The sequence below is a fragment of the Rutidosis leptorrhynchoides genome, unplaced genomic scaffold (assembly GCF_046630445.1).
Source record: "Rutidosis leptorrhynchoides isolate AG116_Rl617_1_P2 unplaced genomic scaffold, CSIRO_AGI_Rlap_v1 contig38, whole genome shotgun sequence".
NCBI lineage: Eukaryota > Viridiplantae > Streptophyta > Magnoliopsida > Asterales > Asteraceae > Rutidosis > Rutidosis leptorrhynchoides.
Window position 1 is genome coordinate 49428 of NW_027266617.1, and position 18892 is coordinate 68319.

At 36.3% G+C, this 18892-nt stretch overlaps 1 protein-coding gene and 1 pseudogene across 1 annotated transcript; both read left to right on the plus strand.

Moving 5' to 3' along the window:
- The first annotated feature begins 10619 nt into the window (after window positions 1-10619).
- LOC139883291 (uncharacterized) lies at window positions 10620-12798 on the plus strand (annotated as a pseudogene).
- Window positions 12799-15865: 3067 nt separating this feature from the next.
- Window positions 15866-17827, plus strand: LOC139883296 (proteasome subunit alpha type-5-like). Its single transcript, XM_071867491.1, has 9 exons — window positions 15866-15879; window positions 15965-16046; window positions 16236-16316; window positions 16680-16793; window positions 16915-17016; window positions 17130-17188; window positions 17353-17455; window positions 17584-17647; window positions 17733-17827. The coding sequence occupies exons 1-9, from the start codon at window positions 15866-15868 to the stop codon at window positions 17825-17827; spliced, it is 714 nt and encodes a 237-aa protein (XP_071723592.1).
- Window positions 17828-18892: the final 1065 nt, after the last annotated feature.

Consider the following 18892-nt stretch of genomic DNA (forward strand, 5'->3'; position numbering starts at 1 on the left):
AAGGGAGAAGGTCAGGCTTCTTCAAATTGAGATTGATATCCTCAAATCTCAGGAAGCTGATTTCAAAAAACAACATGCCAAATGTAACTGGTTGTCAGAAGGAGATAAAAACTCAGCTTTCTTTCACTCTTTTGTCTCCAGCAGATTCAAAAAGAAAAGGATTGATGGCTTTCTAGACCCTAACAACGTCTGGTGCACAGAACATAAAGATTTGGATCAGATTGCAATGAATTTCTTCAAAAATCTCCTTAGCTCTCAGCATCCCCAGGGCTTTGATTGCATCATAGATTCAATCAAGAAAAGAGTGTCACATGAGGATAAGCTATGTTGACTGAGAACATCATTGTTGAGGAGGTTAGGGCAACTCTTATATCTATCAAGCCTAACAAAGCGTCAGGGTCAAACGGTTTTACATCTAAGTTCTTGTCGCAATGGGAGATAATCAAAGACGAAGTTACATTGTGCATCTCAGATTTTCTACAAGGAGAAAATGTCCCCCTAGAATTTTAACCATTCCACCATCATTCTGATCCTAAAAGTGAAAGCTCCAAGATCCTTAATGGAATACCGTCAAATTAGCCTATGTAATCTTATCTACAAACTCTCAGCTAAGGTCTTAGCTAACCGTTTGAAGAAGGTAATGCCGAAAATAATTTCTAGTAATCAATCGGCGTTTATCTTGGGTAGATTAACTTAGGACAATGTCGTCTTAGCATATGAATTGACGCATAGCCTGAAACTTAATAAATCTGTGAAAAATAGTTGTTGTGCTATCAAAACCGACATGGCGAAGGCTTTTGATAGGGTGGAGAGTGGTATTTTCTATGGGCTTTAATGGGAAAAATTGGCTTCAGCAGCTAATGGATTGATTGGATAGTTAGATGTATTACTTCAGTCTCTTTTGATGTAATCGTTAACTGTATCCCCAGCCAACATTCTATTCGGAAAGAGGGCTCCGTCAAGAAGACCCTCTTTCTCCTTTCCTCTTCTTGTTGTGCTCTGAAGGATTATCCTCTAGTATCTTGGAAGCTGGACCCCTAAGATTTTTGCAGGTTGCAAGATCTCGAGAAATAGTCCAGCAGTTTCTCATTTGCTTTTTGCCGACTTTTTTTTTCTTGAGATCAGATTTACCAGAGCTTGCCAAACTGAAACAAATCTTCCAGGATTATTGTAGTGCCTCTGGAATATCCATCAATGCAGATAACTCTAGCATATGTTTCAGCCCTCTCTTGCCAAGAGATTTAAAATCAGAGATCATGCAGCTCATGTGTATGAGGGAAGTGGAAATATAAGATTGTTATCTTGGGAATGCCGTTGATGGTGGGACCAAGAAAATTTCTTCCGTACAAGGTCTAACAGTTAAAGTGTGGAACAAGCTTAATCACTGGTCTCACAAGCTTCTCTCTAAAGCTGGAAAAGCCATCCTAATTCAGTCAGTGATGAATGCAATACCAAGCTATCTCATGAGCTGTTTTAGCCTGCCAAAACAAATTATTGCAGAGATTGAGGTGGCTATTAGAACGTTTTGGTGGAATGGAAAAAATCAACTCGCTGGGTTGGCTGGCTGACTCTTACTGCAAGTAAACGACAAAGAGGCTTAGGTTTCCGCAATCTAAGAGCTTTTAACTTGGCTTTGTTAGCGAAACAAGGTTGGAGGATTTTGTAAGAACCAGATTCTCTCTTAGCAAGATCTTTGAAGGGAAATATTTTCCCCACTGCTCTTTTCTTGAAGCTGAGATATGAGTCGATCGTCTTTTAAATGGCGTAGTATTCTTGAAGGGCGTGACGTTCTCTTAAAAAAAGGGGTATGGAGGATCTGGATGGCTCCAATATTTGAGTTCGTTCTGACAAATGGCTCCCCAACAATTCCTTCATATCTGTTGAGGCCGACAATCTCCTTTGTAAACAAGTCCTTAGAGTATCTCAATTAATAAGAATCAATATGAAAAATAAATTAAAATGCATGATGATAACAAAGAACAAATAAGAGAAGCATACTTAGAAATTCTAGTTAGTCGTTAATCCGATAAGAGCGATTCATTAGTTAATCATATTCTTGCTATGTATGGCTTCTCCATTAGTAGACCAATAATATATTTTAATCAAAACGATCCACAAATAGGTTGTATTTTTTTTTTTTTGCGCGTGTGTTTGAGGGTTTTGATGGTTGTGCTGGGAGAGGATGGTTATATATATGGCACCTACCAGTTGCGTTATGTGATAATGTGTTAAAGCGATCAAGGAGGCAATTTAAAAAAAGAGATAAAAGTGTTCATCGAGATTTTAATTATGCACATATCATTCTAGGTTTTCTATATTTTATAATTTGTTACATTTGAATAATTCGACGTTCTAGCTAGCGATGTCGTTTTATTGCAGCTTGCCCAATGAACAATGATTCACAATAGTTTGCATAAGTGTTTCCATACACCACCAATTGATTAATGTTCAATAACAATTCTGATTACTAAGCCAAGGCCTGCGTTATTATTTATTAAATTAAGCCATTAATTTTCTAAGGCCTAAATCTCTGCTCCTTGCATAGATGTACTATGTATAAATCGAGTCGCTACACAGGAGTACATAGATTCATTCTTCTTTATGGAGTGACCTATAATTCATAACTTGAATAAAAATAAAATTAACAAATCAGACTTACATTGTGATTAGTATCATACAACTAATGTGGCAAGTCCAAACTTTCAGTGGAACAATAAAATTAATTTTTTGTTCAATATATTTTCGTTGAAAGATTCAAGAAACAAAAAAAATCATCTCATACATCACTCATAAATAATAAAACTTTCTAGACGAAGCTAGTAATTATTCAATTATAACATAATATGCATATTACAAAATATAATTATTTTGATAATATCTACCGATACTAGTAGATAATATTTTATATTCTAACTCTAGAATTAGCAATTATTCAACAGTCACATGATCTCAACTATATTCTTAATCCTATGTTTGAGATCATATTCCAACCATTAAGAAAAGATTAAAAAACAAAGAGGATCCTCAAATCTTGGCTAGAGATTTCCTTGGTCTTCATAAGTATATAACCAAATCCGCCCCCAATTTGTTATTTTCACATTATAAAATCTTTTAGCCCTTCTATCTCGGTGGTCACTTGTTGCTTTTTTGTGAGTGAATGCTAGATCCGGACTATAGAGGAGTCATATAATCTTACAGATAGTAAGTTTAATCAAGTATATTAAACGCCAGGAACTAAACTTTCTAAGATTAAGAGGCACATACTTAATTCATGGTAGAGCGATAAAATGAATCAAAGGAGATGTAGTAAAAATAGATTAAAAAGATTACTTATCATCTTGTGGTCCAAGTGCAAATTTTCACTTGAGGTCATTGAAGGTCGGTGAGTCCAAGCCAATGTTCCAATGACATTTATATACAAAATAAAATGTGAAGGCATTGTTGCTAATAACTCCCATTCTAGTTGGCCATCATCGGCCAGAATCTAGGAATTAATCTCAATTATTCTCCTACCGATATTCCTAGGCGCTCCTATGAAAAATAATCGATCCCCACAAGCCTTAAAAGCTATGCCCCAACCATGGATTGAAATAAGGTTTTGAGGCAAACCACCAAGAACCTTCCGAAGTTGTTTTCTCTATCATATTTCCTTATTACATTAAGCATGTAGTCAACTAAATATAGTTGGTTTCTTACAACGACTACTAGAGGAGTTGCCTTATTAGAGATCCAACTTTAGCCTGTCATGTGAGTACATATTAGGTATCTCATGCCATTTTCTTGTCCTTGGATCATGCTCTTCTCCACATGTAATCGTACCCGAGGGTTGCGCCCAATTCCCCCAAGGACGTAGAATTTTCCATCCATAAATATGTGCGTGGTACACTCTACATGTATAATTGATATGAATCAAAATTATAGAAAAAATTTAATCAAAATCAATGTGTATCAATTAATCATAACAAGTAGTCAATTTCCATTATGCATCTTGGAGTAATTTTGCTTATATGCACGTTTGAGCTTGGTTTGCATTGAAAATTCAAGAATTCAGGATAAGGGATCATGACATACAACTATGAAAGATGTTTGGTTCTCTATATTTTTCATAAAAAGTATCAATATGAAAAATAAATTAAAATGCATGATGATAACAATAAAAAAATAAGAGAAGCATACTTACAGATTCTGGTAAGTCGTTAATCCGATAAGAGTGATTCATTGGTTGATCATATTCTTGTTATGTATGGCTTCTCTATTAGTGGACCAACAATATATTTTAATTAAATCGAGCCCACAAATAGGTTGTATCTTTTTTTTTAGTGCATGTGTTTGAGGGTTGTGTTGGGAGAGGATGGTTATATATATGGCTCCTACAAGTTGCGTTATGTGATAATGTGTTAAAGGGAACAAGGCGGCGATTTAAGAAACGGGATAAAAGTGTTTCATCAAGATTTTTATTATGCACAAATCATTCTAGGATTTTCTATATTTTATAATTTTGTACATTTGAGTAATTCGATGCGCTAGCAAGCGATGTCGTTTTATGCAGCTTTCCCAATGAACGATGATTCACAATAGTTTGCATAAGTGTTGTTTGCATAAGTGTTTCCATACACCACCAATTGATTAATGTTCGATAACAATCCTGATTACCTAAGCCAAGGCTTGTGTTATTAACAGGTTTTTAAAACTATTAAAGAAGCTTTTCATGATTCATAAAAATAAAGATGCATTACTATATTCTATAGAGGAATTGTGAACCCTAAGGGAAAAATTATAAAATTATATACCGAAAAATTTAAGTATAAACGTTGAAAGTAAAATATTAAACAAACAAGCCCTTAATTATAAATTTTACATATTTTCTATCTTTTCTATGTAGCAATTTTTGACTGACAAATTATTTTTCTATTTAAATTATTCTTTCTATTCTTATTTTAAATTAATTTCAATAATTATTCTGTTTGTATAAATTTTTATATTTTAAAATAATAAATGGTAAGCATACATTTAATTCTTTTTATCATTAACATTCAATTCCGTATAGAGATTTACGGGAATATGTAATTCTTGGAAATGACATTTCCGAGGAGATTTTTGCCTATATAAACCATCAGAGCCGGTTTCATTTTCACATTCTTTCTTGGTATTTCTTCGTACTACTTTTAGAATTCCTAATTTTTATTAAATATGTCTTCCTTTGAATTTATATTGAAGAGTTCTGTACAATTTGTGGATGGCAAGGTCGTGGTGGGTAGTGTTCCCGACGCAACGTATTTCATCAATGGTATATTGAGTTATGATGATTTTTCTCAAATAATGTGCAATTATGTCGGGATTCAAAGAGAAAGGGTAGAATTGAATATAATCTATGTATACGCGAATGATAATGGTGAAAACCTATGTATCATAATTAATGATGATGCTACATTATCATTGATGTATCAACATCTTTCTTGGAGTCGTGACTTGTTCATCAGCTACCATCTGATTCATAATTCAGGTCGATCATCAAGATTCAATGTCGGGGGGAGTCAAGTAGTAGGCCTCGCGGACAACGGGGATACGGCTCCTCCGACGAGGATTACATCGTTCCCTGTGCAAGAGATTATCATGTGTTTAGCAACATGGATAGACCTGATGAGGTAACTAACCGCCGCATTCCTACTGGTCCAGAATTATACAATGGTGACCCTAGTACCATAAAGTTGGGAACGCATTTTCAAAAAGGGAAGAGCTTCAGACTACGATAGCGATCTGGTCAACTAGGCGGGGAGCAGAATATCGCGTGACGCAGCAGAACGGACAACATAGGCTGCAGAATGCGTAAATCGTCCGAACAAACGTACTAAGAAGCCTTATCACGGTATCTTATGCAACTGGAAGATCTGAGCTTCGTTTAAGAGCGAATGTCGCACGTGGCAAATGACTGTCTGGTGTGACGGACACAATTGTGACGGAGCAAACAACGAACGTGAAGACAGGAATATTTCGCAAAATCATGTTGCCCACGTCATATTGGATAAGATTCGCGACCGTCCAAATTACCCAATCTAGTCCATTATTTTCGACTGCGAATCAACATTTGGCTATAAAATTGGGAAGAAAAAAGCTTGGGACGGTAAGCGAGTAGCGATGAACAGGTGTTTGGAGATTGGAAGACAAATTTTCGGCAACTGCCTAGTAACATGCGAGCTCTTGAACACTGTAACGATGGGACGAAAGTGCAGTGGAAGTTCAAGAAGGAGGACGGGATTGTACATAGTAGGAAGAAGATTTTCAGGTACAACACATGTTTACTGAGCACGGTAATATGAATTTTACACCCTTTACTGATTATTTCATGTACGTATTTTGGCATTTTGGTGCCACGAGACTCACATTTCAACATAGTCACCCCGTAGTTACTGTCGACGCAATGCATCTTCGGTGGGGCGTACAAAGGGAAAGGCTGTTGTAGCGATTGTGAAGACTGCCAAAAACAGAATCGTGTCAGTCGCATATGCCATCATAGATGAGGAGTCGAACCATAGTTGATATTGGTTCTTAAAGTACCTGAAAAAATACGTTTTACGGGATACGTTCACATGCATATAATTGTCATTCGGGCATCCTGTCTGCTATCGTGAAGCTCGATAGAAAATTTCCAAATTGGGGAGTTCACAGGTAAACCTTACACCACTTTAATTGTAATTTTAAATTCAAATTAATCCATGAATTAATTATTACATATGCACAGGTACTGCATGGAGCACGTTCGTGCCAATATGATGTCAAACGTCCTAAAGAAGAAAGGATTATTTGGCTTATGTTGGGCCGTGAGTACCAAGTTGGATCAGACTAAATATATGAGGGCATGGAAAGATCTTATAGACATGAGTTAGGCTGCATCTACATATCTGCAATGTATTCCTTAGAGAAGTGGACATTGTTCCTAGACGGATTCTATCGATGGGGCATAACTACATGACGTAGAGTTACAATAAGGTTCTCAGAGGCGACCGCTTCTTGCCGATCAGGGCATTCGTTCAGGCCACGCACGCAAAAGCTATGGCGAGTTTTGTAGATGAGCTGACAAAATAAATAGATATAGATATGCGCTTGCACCGATACCGACAGAGACATTTGATGCCAACAAGATGCGTGTCAGATGGTACGAAATCTCATTATATCCAAATGCTCCCGGACATACATTCAGTGTGAGATCTCCACTGTTGCGTCTCGAAGTTGCCGGCAGGGAACATACGGTTGATTTGAACTGGGTTCATGGACATGTTTACATTGGGACACCTACAGAATTCCTTATTCTCATGCAATGGCCGTTGCGAAGGTACTCAACGTCCGTCGTCTACATCTGGTTTATCATTGCTACACAAGAGATGGTTGGAGACAACAGTTTAATGGTGTTTTTGGTCCTCTGCCAAATTACTGTGCATGCCATAAACCATAAAGAAATAAAAAAAATCGTGAATTTAGTTATAACTTTAAATGTACGTGAACTTACTGTGCAGCTAATGACACACCGACCGGCGCCACATGTCCTCGACGAAATCTCGTCTGACCTTCAGAATCCTCGTCCATGTCCATGACTGCACGAGTAGGCCCGCACATGTTCGTATAATGCTTTCCAAAACGAGCAGAATCGCACAATGCACGGTAGGTGTAGGCAAGCACGACGCTACCCCAGCTCAACCTACCGTAAGCCTCTGGGTCTTCTAGGAGTTGTAGTATGAACATATCTATCTTGTTCTGGCTCTTATCCGGGAAGAAGCAACCAGCAAGCAAGAAGGCAACGTGACATCGCGCCCTCTGTAGCGCCTCCTCGTCTGAAATATGTACACGGTGGCGATGGAGCTCAAGTGCTCCCTAAGGTTAGCGAGCCTAATAGCAGTCTTCCCATCCCTCTACGGGCGACAACCCAACAGCCTCTCGAGATACTCGTCGATGTCGGAGGATACGACTCATTACCCGTAACAGGTAAACCGTCAACACACAGGCCCAACATCTTACAGCGTGATGGTGACCTCGCCTATCGATAAGTGGAAACTGTGAGTCTCGGGCCTCCATCGTTCGGTCAGTGCCGTCAGCAAATGATAGTCATACTCCATATATCCGATACTAGAAACCAAACCAAACTCCATCATCTTTATATATGCCATCAGCTGAGGTATACAATAAACCTCATCCCTCATACACTCCCAAAAGAAAGCGTCAGCTCTCCTCACAACCAATGGCCTATTCGCCTCCTCGTGGGATAAATAAATGTGACGCGATCTATGCAGCGGCTGAAACCACAATAGATCAACCTCATTAGGTCCCTGTAGAATCCAAGAAGATCTCTCCTGTACAAAAAAATAAAATAAAATGAGTAATTAGTAATGAGTAATGAGTTTTTTTAAAATAAATGAACTATTAATACCTCATACTATGGAAATTTTTTACGTCCCATATCATCCGTAAAATTTTCACATATTTCCAATAAAGTCCTCCTACATTTAAAAATAACAAATTCGGTCCTCAAATTTTAAAATAAATACAATTCAAACCTCGTACTTTTCATAATATATATCAGCCCCATACTTCTTTAAAATAACATGTTGGCCATACAATTTTCAACTTTTTTACAATCCAGTCCTCATATTTTACAAAATTATAAATTCAGTCCACGCACTATAAAATAGATACAATTAACACCTCACACTTGCTATACAATTCATCTCAAACCCCATACTTCTTCAATTTAACATTCCAATCACCCGAATAGAAAAAATCGAACCAAAATAACCACCCGAACCGAAAAAATAGAACCAAAACACCTACCCAAACCTATAGATCGGACCAAACTCACTACCCTAACCGATCGGGACTGCAAAAGGTGCAATTTGAAGAAATTCCGGCAAAAATACATGACTGAATTGGTTTAATCCTATAAATTTCAAAGAAATTTAAAGTAAAAAAAATTGATAAATACCTTTTTTTCGAACACTTGACGAGAGAGAGCAAATTTTAAAGCTATTGGAGAAGAAAATTAAAGCTTCCGCCATCCTCAATGGTTCCGATCGGTTTTTGCAGAAAAAATGGCGAGAGAGAGATCTCGAGCGGGAAGAGGAAAGAGAAGGGTCTGAAATTTTGTTATTGAAGACCCGGAAATCTCAATTATGGAACACTTGATCTTGTATATGCCAATTCTGGGATTTAACTACATGCTGTCTTGTAACGACATGTGTCGTTCCCATATCTTTCACTTCCGGGATTTAATTGTCCCGTAAATGGTAGTCTCGTGTTTTAAATAGAATCTCGTAAATTCGAGTCTGAGACACGACTGCATGCTATCCTGTAACGACACGTGTCATACCCAAAAATTTTGCTCTCGGGAATTGATTAAATCAAGTTAAACGTTTTTTTTTCCCTTAATCACTGTGATTAAATTAACAGTCCTAAAAATTCAATTTCGAAACATGTATATACATTCACCGACAGCAAAATTTCTAATTTTATGTTGATTTTTTAGGGTGTAGTGGTATATTTATAATTTCCTGCTAAATGCAAGGGAGCTTTTACTAAATACAAGGGATTTTAATAAAATTGACTTTTATACCCCTATTATTAAACATAAATCTCTCTCCGTCTCAATTCTCGCCGCTCCTTCCTTTCATTACTTCAAATCTGGATTTTTGATCATCAAATCATTCTTTACACTTCTCATGATTCATGAATAGTCAATTTTATCCAGAAACCTTAATTTCAATTTGGAGATTTTCAAAATTCCCAATTTAACTTGAATGACAGTTTGAAAACCCACAGTAGTCTTCTTTGTATCGAGGATTTTAGGACCCTAAATTCTTAATCCCAAATTATAGATTAAATTTGTTGGACTAAAATTTTGGTACTGAGAGATGATAGAAATCGAAACGCCGATCGAGGTTGACGGCGTGAATTCGTGAAGAGATTGAGGAGATCAACAACAACAGATTTATAAGCTTGGAGGAGTTTGCATGTCTTTGTCGCTCGTCGTCTTCCCCTTGTTAGAGGTGAATGATGCCTTCAATTTGTATGATCAGGGCAAGAATTGAGTTATCCTGTCGTTCACAGCTTTCATCTGGCTTTGGGGTGAGGAAGAACACGTTTTTACCCATTCCAATATACTGTCTAATGTACTAATTTACTAAAGGGTATAAAAGTCTATAAACTAAAAATCCCTTGGATTTAGACGTACCCCAAAAAGAGACTGAAATATCCAAAAAATTTCTTTATCGATTTTCGTTTCTTAGACCTGACTAATCAAATTTTTTTTTGAAGTTAAGCTAAAACGTCATTTGAAAGTGAAACTATCCACCCTTTTTAGGACCACCACACTACTCCACTGCACAGTTCCTAGTTTTAGTCAATAGTCAATACTTATTTTCTCTCTCTGTGTTTTTGACTAGTGCCAGTAGTATTGTATACTTGCTTCTGTTCAACTGTCTGTCTCCTTACTTAGTAGTCACTTTTCTATATATGATACAGTGAGTTTGAGTGAGTGAGTGAGTGAGAGACCTCCATTGAAGATATCATCTCATGGATCTCAACAAACCCAACTACTTCATTCTCATCCTTCTAATATACAAGAACCAACAACAATGGTGGAGGCAAACTCATCAAGCAGCTTCTTTACTGAGACAAACACCAACCCATTTGTAGAGCCAGACCCACTTTGCAATATCAATCTCAGAGAGACACCTGAGTTTGTAAAGTCATCATTTCCAAATAACCCAATTGACCTTTCAATTCAAAGGAAAAGAGTTGTAGAAGCTCCTTGTACACCTGGCAGGCCAGTTTTCAGCTTCAGTCGTTCTAGAAAGAACAATTACCCTTCCAAATGGGACGATGCAGAGAAATGGCTAATTAGCAATCATCGTCATGCCTTGAAGAACCCACCATCCCACTCTGTTTCTGATGTTAGGCCACAAATGGAGGAGGACATTGGAGGAGTTGACAAATCTAGAGTTACCCATGAAAAAGTCTCAACCTTTAAGTCTTTGGAGCTGGACCACCTCCACCACCACAACCATAATTCACTGAGAGCTTTTAATGGAGACGAACTTTTAAAAGGTAACATCTTTACTTTACATTACTCATCATACCAAATCATATTTGTCCCCTTTTGTTTTTGCCAGAACTCCAATTAAATATGTGGAATGGGGTTTTTTGTTTTCTTCTGCGTTGTTATCCCATTGAAATTGACTACATAGATACATGTTCTTGAGAATTTGGTTTATATATGTAACCTTAATATTGGAAATGTTTTAATGATTGAAGATAAGTTCACAGATGATATAGAGTCAATCCTCTCTAACTTCAGATATTCAGAGCCATCTAAAGAAGGGTTTCTATACAAAAACTCAGAAAGCAGCTCCGAAACGACGATCCGGGAAGTTGAGCACAGAGACATTGGGACAGAAATGACTCCTCTTGGAAGCTCAACCACTTCCAGGTGTCACACACCCTTCAAGAGTTCATCTCCAGCAAGGCACAACACCCTGCTAGTAGGTCTGGTCCATCGGCATTAGACACCACCATCGACATTACCCAATTGCAACAATGCCATCTTGCCAAATTATGTCTAGGTTCACAATACGACTCGGTAACGTCTAACTGGAGCTCGAGAGAAGAGGAAGAAAAGGAAGTATCAAAGAGCCTCAGACATTACGAAACAGGCAGGAAAAGTGTGACAGATTCACGAGCAGCTGCATGGGAAGAAGAGGAAAAAACCAAATGCTGCCTAAGGTACATATTATTTATCAGTCCTAATTAATTAATTACAGTAGAAGCTTTATTTTTATTTTTTCATTTTCATTTTCTATTGAATATTTGCTAATTGCAATGTGCACAGGTACCAGATAGAAGAAGGAAGAATACAAGCTTGGGTTAATCTCCAAAATGCAAAGGCAGAAGCACAATCAAAAAAGCTAGAGGTACCTACTTATTTCTCTGTATCATTTTTACAACAATATATCTATCTATCTGCCTTCACAAAGCTGCCTTAAAGTAGTTAATTTGAAGCGTCCCTACAAATGTGGGGGAGATATGTTGGGTATAATGTTGACTTGGTTGTCCTCCTCGAGCCACTCCCTTCCTGCACTTGTTTTGGATACTTGTTAAGTATAATAATCTCTTGACTGGTCCACTCTCCATGCTTTTTGAAAATTTGAATCCTTAAAATTAAAATAAATCCAGTAATGATCAGTAGAAAGAAAGTCATCACGTCCATCTTTAATTAATGGCATATATAGTAGTCTTTCTTGTAAATATTAAAAACCCATGTGAACATCTAGTATTGTGAGTCTGAGATATCTATGCTATGGGAATTGGAATATTTACTTTGAAATGTGAGGGCATCTCATGCTCATGCTTGGAGGGAAGATTGGCTTTTCGCCGTTTTGTAATGTAGTATTGCTAACAGATAAGCTATGGAAAATGCACAATGATTTAAAAACTATCAGCTTTGAAGTGAATAAAGTAATATTTTTGCTGAGGTTATGTCATTTGGATGGAGGGTATTTATTGGACATGGAAATGCTGAATGTGAATTGATGTTTGTTTACTACTTTACAGGTGAAAATAGAGAAGATGAGATCAAATCTTGAAGAGAAGTTGATGAGGAGGATGTCTGTTGTTCACCGGGAAGCCGACGAATGGAGAGTGGCTGCCAGGAAACAACACAGTGAGCAACTTGAGAGGGCTAATGAACAATCACGAAAGATTCTAAGTAGACATTTGTCTGGTCACACCACTTGTGGTTGCTTCCCTTTGTACTAATAACTTTTGACTTATGTTTAGTGGCTAATTTTTTAGTCAATACTTCTATAACTTTTCAGTTAATTTAGTGGAAATTAAATTCAGTTTTGAAGAAGATCAAAGCATTTATTGAAAGAGCTAGTTAATGAGGATTATAAAGTTTATGATGACTCGACAATCGTTATCATTTGGATTTAAGAAAGATTTTTTTATAGACAATAAAAAGACTTTTTTAATTTGTCCCAATTGTAATTCAATTGTAAATTTTATTGTCAAATTAATATCCGATACATGTCATTTTATTAACGAATAGTAATTTGACACATGTATAAAAAAATTTGAGTTTAATTAGGTTTCAAGTTACAACGATATTATTTTTCTTTTTTCTTTTTCTAATTAAAAAATCAAAATACAATAAAAACATAATGATTCCTAATAAACTTTTATCAATTTTTTTTAATATAATAGTTTATTCCTAATCAATTTTCTATCCATTATTTAAAAAAAAATTCTAATAAAACTATAATACACTATATTTTTCTATTTGTTTATTAAACAATTTTTTTGATAAAAATTCATTATATTCTTTTTTCCTATTCCTAATTAAAATAGGCACATCTTTTTTTCCTATTCAAACGGACATATTGTTAAAAAAGTTATTCCTAATCAAATAATAATATATATTATTTTTTTCTAATTTTTTTATTAAACTATATTCCTTATTTAGAATTTTGAGTTTAATTAGGTTTCAAATTACACTTTTAAGTCTATGATTTTTCCTATTCTAATTAGGAAATCAAAACACAATAAAAACATATTTCTAATGAATTATAATGCACTATATTTTTTTCTAATTTTCTTATATAACAATTTTTCCTAATTAAAATTCATTATTATTTTTTTCTATTCCTAATTAAAACGGACACATCTTTTTTTTCCTATTCAAACGGGCATATTGCTGAAAAAAATTATTCCTAATCAAATTAAAATATTTATTTTTTTAAATTTTTTTTTATTAAACTATTATTCCTAATAAAAATCCGTTATATTTTTTTTATTATTAATTAAAACGGACATATCTTATTTTTCAAACAAAATAATTTTTTAATTCTAATAGGATTGTAGATTTTGAAATGAAATCAAAATAATTTTAATTGATTTAAAATTAAAATAATTTTCTTTTGATATAATATTTAAAATAAATTTAATAATATTTAATGCAAATAATTACTATATAATTTTTTATAATATATAATTAAACTATTTATTTTTAAAAGGTACGAATTTTTCGTCCTATGTACGACCTACCGACTAGTGATAACGAAAGAAAACAAAAGAAATTAGAAGCATTCATCATTGAAGTAAGGGACAAAAGATTTCATTTCAGGCTGATGCATGTTGTACAAAACAGCTTTTCTTTGTTATAGCCACTCAATCAATCCTAAGCCTTACCCTTTTTCAGTAGGGACAAATTTTTGCGTCCTCATTCCAACATTGCAGACACAAGACTGTATTCAATCTTAATGGGCCTTATTGCTGGCCCATTGAAGGTGGCGGGCCTTATTCATGCGCTATTGAAATGGGCACCTGGGAGGATCTCTTAACATCAAAACGTGTCGTTTCATCTTCTGTCTTGCCCGACAAGAAGCTCAGTCTGTGCTTCTTCTAGAAAATAAGAAGAAAAAGGACGACCGGTCTTTAACGTTTACATGTACAGCCTACATCATTTTATCAATTTTATTGTTTAAATTCGAATATATGATCCTAACGTTTAGAGAAAAATCAGATATTTGGTCCGGGCTCGATAACGTTTTGATGTCTCTTAAATATCGATGAGATGGCAAATTCTATCAATAATTTAACGATAAGTGTCAAACTTATGTGTTAATACAGTCCACCTCATTTAAGTCGGATTAAGTTTGAGATTCTTGTCAAAACCAATTACCAAATATACCCAAAATCTACTACACCCACACCGATCTGAGATGCGTACTCATCGACTCGCTAGCATTGTCCGAGTCAACTCAGTCACATCATGTTTGGTTTGGTGTTGCAACCGGTGGAAGCACAGAGCCCAGAACCACCGCTACCTTCCACGATCATCGGCAGATTGTATCCGTCGACAGGGCTAACGTTATAAAAGTCTGACCGACGGTGGTGCCGAGTGTGAACTCTCTCAGCCAAGCAGGTAGAGAGGCACCCAATCTGTTGCATCCCATCTCGCCTGAGCCACAGTCAGCGGTGAGGCACGAACTGGAGGACGATGAACCGAAGTCGCAAAGATTAAAGGTTAATTAATCTCAAAATTAATTAACCTAATCGAACCCCTAGCCTTTAAATTTGCACGCCGCTCCCATCTCTTTGACAAACACCCACACATCGCCACTCCTCTTCCATCGTCCAACTTCGCCGCCGTTCATTCTGAAGCCTCCATCTCCTCCCTGCTATGTCCCTATCCAATTGGAACCCCAACCCCTTCAAACCCTAACCCTTCGTTGATTTGTTTTTCATTTTTCTATAATTTATCACCCACTCAGAGCTATTAAAATTATTATTCATATCTAAATTACTTGATTTGAAGTTGCAACAGTTCTTAAATTTGGACTTTGTCCGGTTGTGGCGGAGGAGAAAGACGAATTGAAGCAAATCAATCCGACCGGTTGGATTGGAGTAATAAATTGCGGGTGTGTTTGGTAACGGGTCTTCGGAAATACTGTTTTTAATCCGATTAAGTGACATGGATTTAATTTACACTAAGTTAACCAGTGTTGTTGAATCATTGGTTGATTTGCCACGTCGTCAATATTTAACAGACCTTATAGAGCAAGGACCAAATATTCGAGTTTTTTGCAAACGTTAGGACCATATATTCAGATTTAGACGATATGGTAGACTGTACATGTAAATGTTAGGGACTTGCCGAAGGAAAACAGCTCTCTTCCTCTCTACACACTTCAGAACACGACGCTGGTAAACAACAATCTCTCCCTCTTTCTCTGTCTAAATTGGTTTTTGATTTCTTCTTACTAATTTTGTTTACTGGTTTTGTTATCGATAGCTACTTGCAACAAATTTATAGATATCAACGATGTTTCTGACGAGGTAGATTTTTGAAAACTAGATTTGTGTTCATTTGCATTTCTAAAGCCCTACGAATTGTTTGATATTGATTTTTTTTTTTTTGAAGGACCGAGTATGATCGAGGAGTTAACACCTTCTCTCCTGAAGGTAGATTGTTTCAGGTTGAATATGCTATTGAAGCCATCAAGGTATTACATCCCATTTGTTTAATTCTGCTTTGAATCGGCTCGGGTGGGAATTGTTTTAGGTCTGTTCTAGTCTAATCGAGGTTTATTGTTGATTCAATATGGCAAAACCCTCTAAAAACTTTAATAGTGTGTGAAGTTAATTTGGTGTTATAGCTGAGCATGAATGGTGGGCTTGTTTGAATTTCACAGCTTGGTTCCACTGCTATTGGGCTGAAGACGAAAGAAGGAGTAGTCCTTGCCGTTGAGAAGCGAATCACTTCTCCTTTACTGGTTTGTTTGTTTTTATTTCTCTCTTCTGTTTTTTTTCCTACTTTTAGTTAGCTCCCATTTGCGATTCATAACTCCCATTTGTAATTCTTATCTGGATACGGAAATTCTAATTACGCTTAAGCTTCACTTGGTCTCTATTTTTAAAAGCATTAAATAATTTCACTTGCCATCGTGTATGTGAAAGTTGATGTATTTTAGAAGTGAAACCATTTGTTTTCTAATCACCGTTCATCCTTTTCTACTGTGCAAATCTGAAAATTAATATTTCCTATTGGTTATGAAATCACGTTTGTAGTATCTGTAAAGAGTTGTTGGCTGCTTCTTTCAAGCATCATATCGTACCTTTTTGTTCTGATGTTTCAGGAGCCTACCAGTGTAGAAAAAATAATGGAAATTGATGAGCATATAGGATGTGCCATGAGTGGATTGATTGCGGATGCTCGTACTCTTGTCGAGCATGCTCGGGTGGAGACCCAGGTATCGTTAGCAACCCTTACATTTTCCTGTGAGCATTATTTATTATCGTTTCGTTGCTTTTCGGCATTAGGTTTTTATTGCCATCTGAATATGTGTTGTTCATTTCAATTTTCAATGACAGAACCACAGGTTCTCTTATGGTGAGCCAATGACTGTAGAATCCACAACTCAAGCACTTTGTGATTTGGCTCTACGATTTGGTGAAGGAGATGAAGAGTCTATGGTAATTATTTGTGTGGCTTGTTCTCTCCAGATTATAATGATGCTTCTCAATCATCTTACTTAATCTTAGTTGCATTGGTTACTCTAAATGGCTCTAATGATTTCCTTATGCAGTCTCGCCCGTTTGGTGTTTCCCTTCTTATTGCTGGTCATGATGAGAATGGACCTAGCTTGTAAGTGTTTCCTTTTCTTTTCTTCATCTTATTTATGAGCGCTTTTAATATATAGGGTCATTACCGCTCCATTAATCCGATGTAGAAATGATATTATTCCAGTTAGCAATAGAGGGCTGATCATTATTTCTCCTCTTTACTAACTCTATGCTTAATTCACCCAGGTATTACACCGATCCATCTGGCACATTTTGGCAATGCAATGCAAAAGCAATTGGTTCAGGCTCAGAAGGTGCTGATAGTTCTCTGCAAGAGCAGTTTAACAAGGTATGTGGTTGATGTCTCTCTTTCCGGATGTCCTTCTAAACCGTTTATGCCTGCAATTCTGTTCCATTGACTGTCTGACATATATAAATTTGGCGCAGAATTTAAGTTATTTTTCTTTAACTATCTAGGATTTAACACTTCAAGAAGCTGAGACCATTGCTCTATCAATTTTGAAGCAAGTCATGGAAGAAAAGTAAGGATTTGGGAGTCTTTCTCGATTATCTATTTAAATTGTTTTGTATTTACAATCACTGAAATTAAAAATGCTACTAAATTCAGGTGACTCCCAACAATGTTGATATTGCTAAGGTGTCTCCGACATACCATCTGTATACCCCAGCCGAGGTGGAGGCTGTTATTAGATGTCTATGAGGATAAATTATCATCATCGGTTGTGCCCTGGTTATTACTAGCTGTTTTTTGTTTCTTGGATGGAATCAGGCATTTGTTTCTGGTTGGTTGGAGGACTTTTTAACTTGTGGAATTATGTCATTGAACTTTATTCTCACTTTTAATGTTGACAGTTATCAAAGACTTATTTGTTTTGGCTCTTTGTTTTGTGTGTTGGAACTATTGCTCATGGATCAATATATATATATATATATACATTATTTTAAAGTATTTCCGAGAAAAGATCATAAGATCAATCATTGATGAAAGTACATGTTGAAATTTAGATGGGATAGTCTTAGATTTTCCAATAATGCTTCGTCTTGCCATAAAAAGGAAAAAGAAAAACAGGCTTGGTGACAGCAACAATAGATTTTAAGGAAGCTAAGCTCGATCCAAATGGACTCTATAAGATTAAGATTCGGATATTTAGACATGAAGCTCATGTTCCCAAATGCTCTGTCAATCCGACTTTGAGAAAGAGCGTTACTCTAGGTGAAATTTCTGCCGATGAGCGGGAAATTGATAAGATTACACTTGCTTACATTAAGTGGCCAAGAGGAAATAGGACTGATTCGTACATATGGATGGGTTTTCTTGAAGCGAGGCGTGTACTACGGGATGGTGGAAAGAGGAGAATAGGCAATGATTGTGAGGTAGTAAGTGCTTTTGGTGATAGATGGATTCCAAATCCTGCTCTTTATGCTGTTCAGCCTCGAGCAAATAATGTTAACATGACTATGGGTGTTCGTCATTTAATTGATCAGGCCACTGGAGGGAGGAGCTGGTTGACGAATTGTGCATTATAGAACATGCTCGGATGATTAAAGAGCTCCATTTGCCTCGTAGAGTGGTACTCGATCATGGGACATGGTGTGGAAATCCGAGAGGCTATATACCGTAAAAGAAGGGTATCCGGTGATGCTGAATTATTTGAGAGCCAAGAAGGAAGTAAAACCAATAGTGGTGAAATTTCAAAGATGGGAAAAGCTATGGGGTCTGAATATTGCTCCGAAAATTAAGAACTTCGTATGGAGGGTGCATTCG

Coding starts and splice junctions, on each gene's coding strand:
- LOC139883296 (XM_071867491.1), top strand. Junction 16,317..16,679: donor GAATCACTTCTCCTTTACTG/GTTTGTTTGTTT, acceptor CTGATGTTTCAG/GAGCCTACCAGTGTAGAAAA. Junction 16,794..16,914: donor ATGCTCGGGTGGAGACCCAG/GTATCGTTAGCA, acceptor TTTCAATGACAG/AACCACAGGTTCTCTTATGG.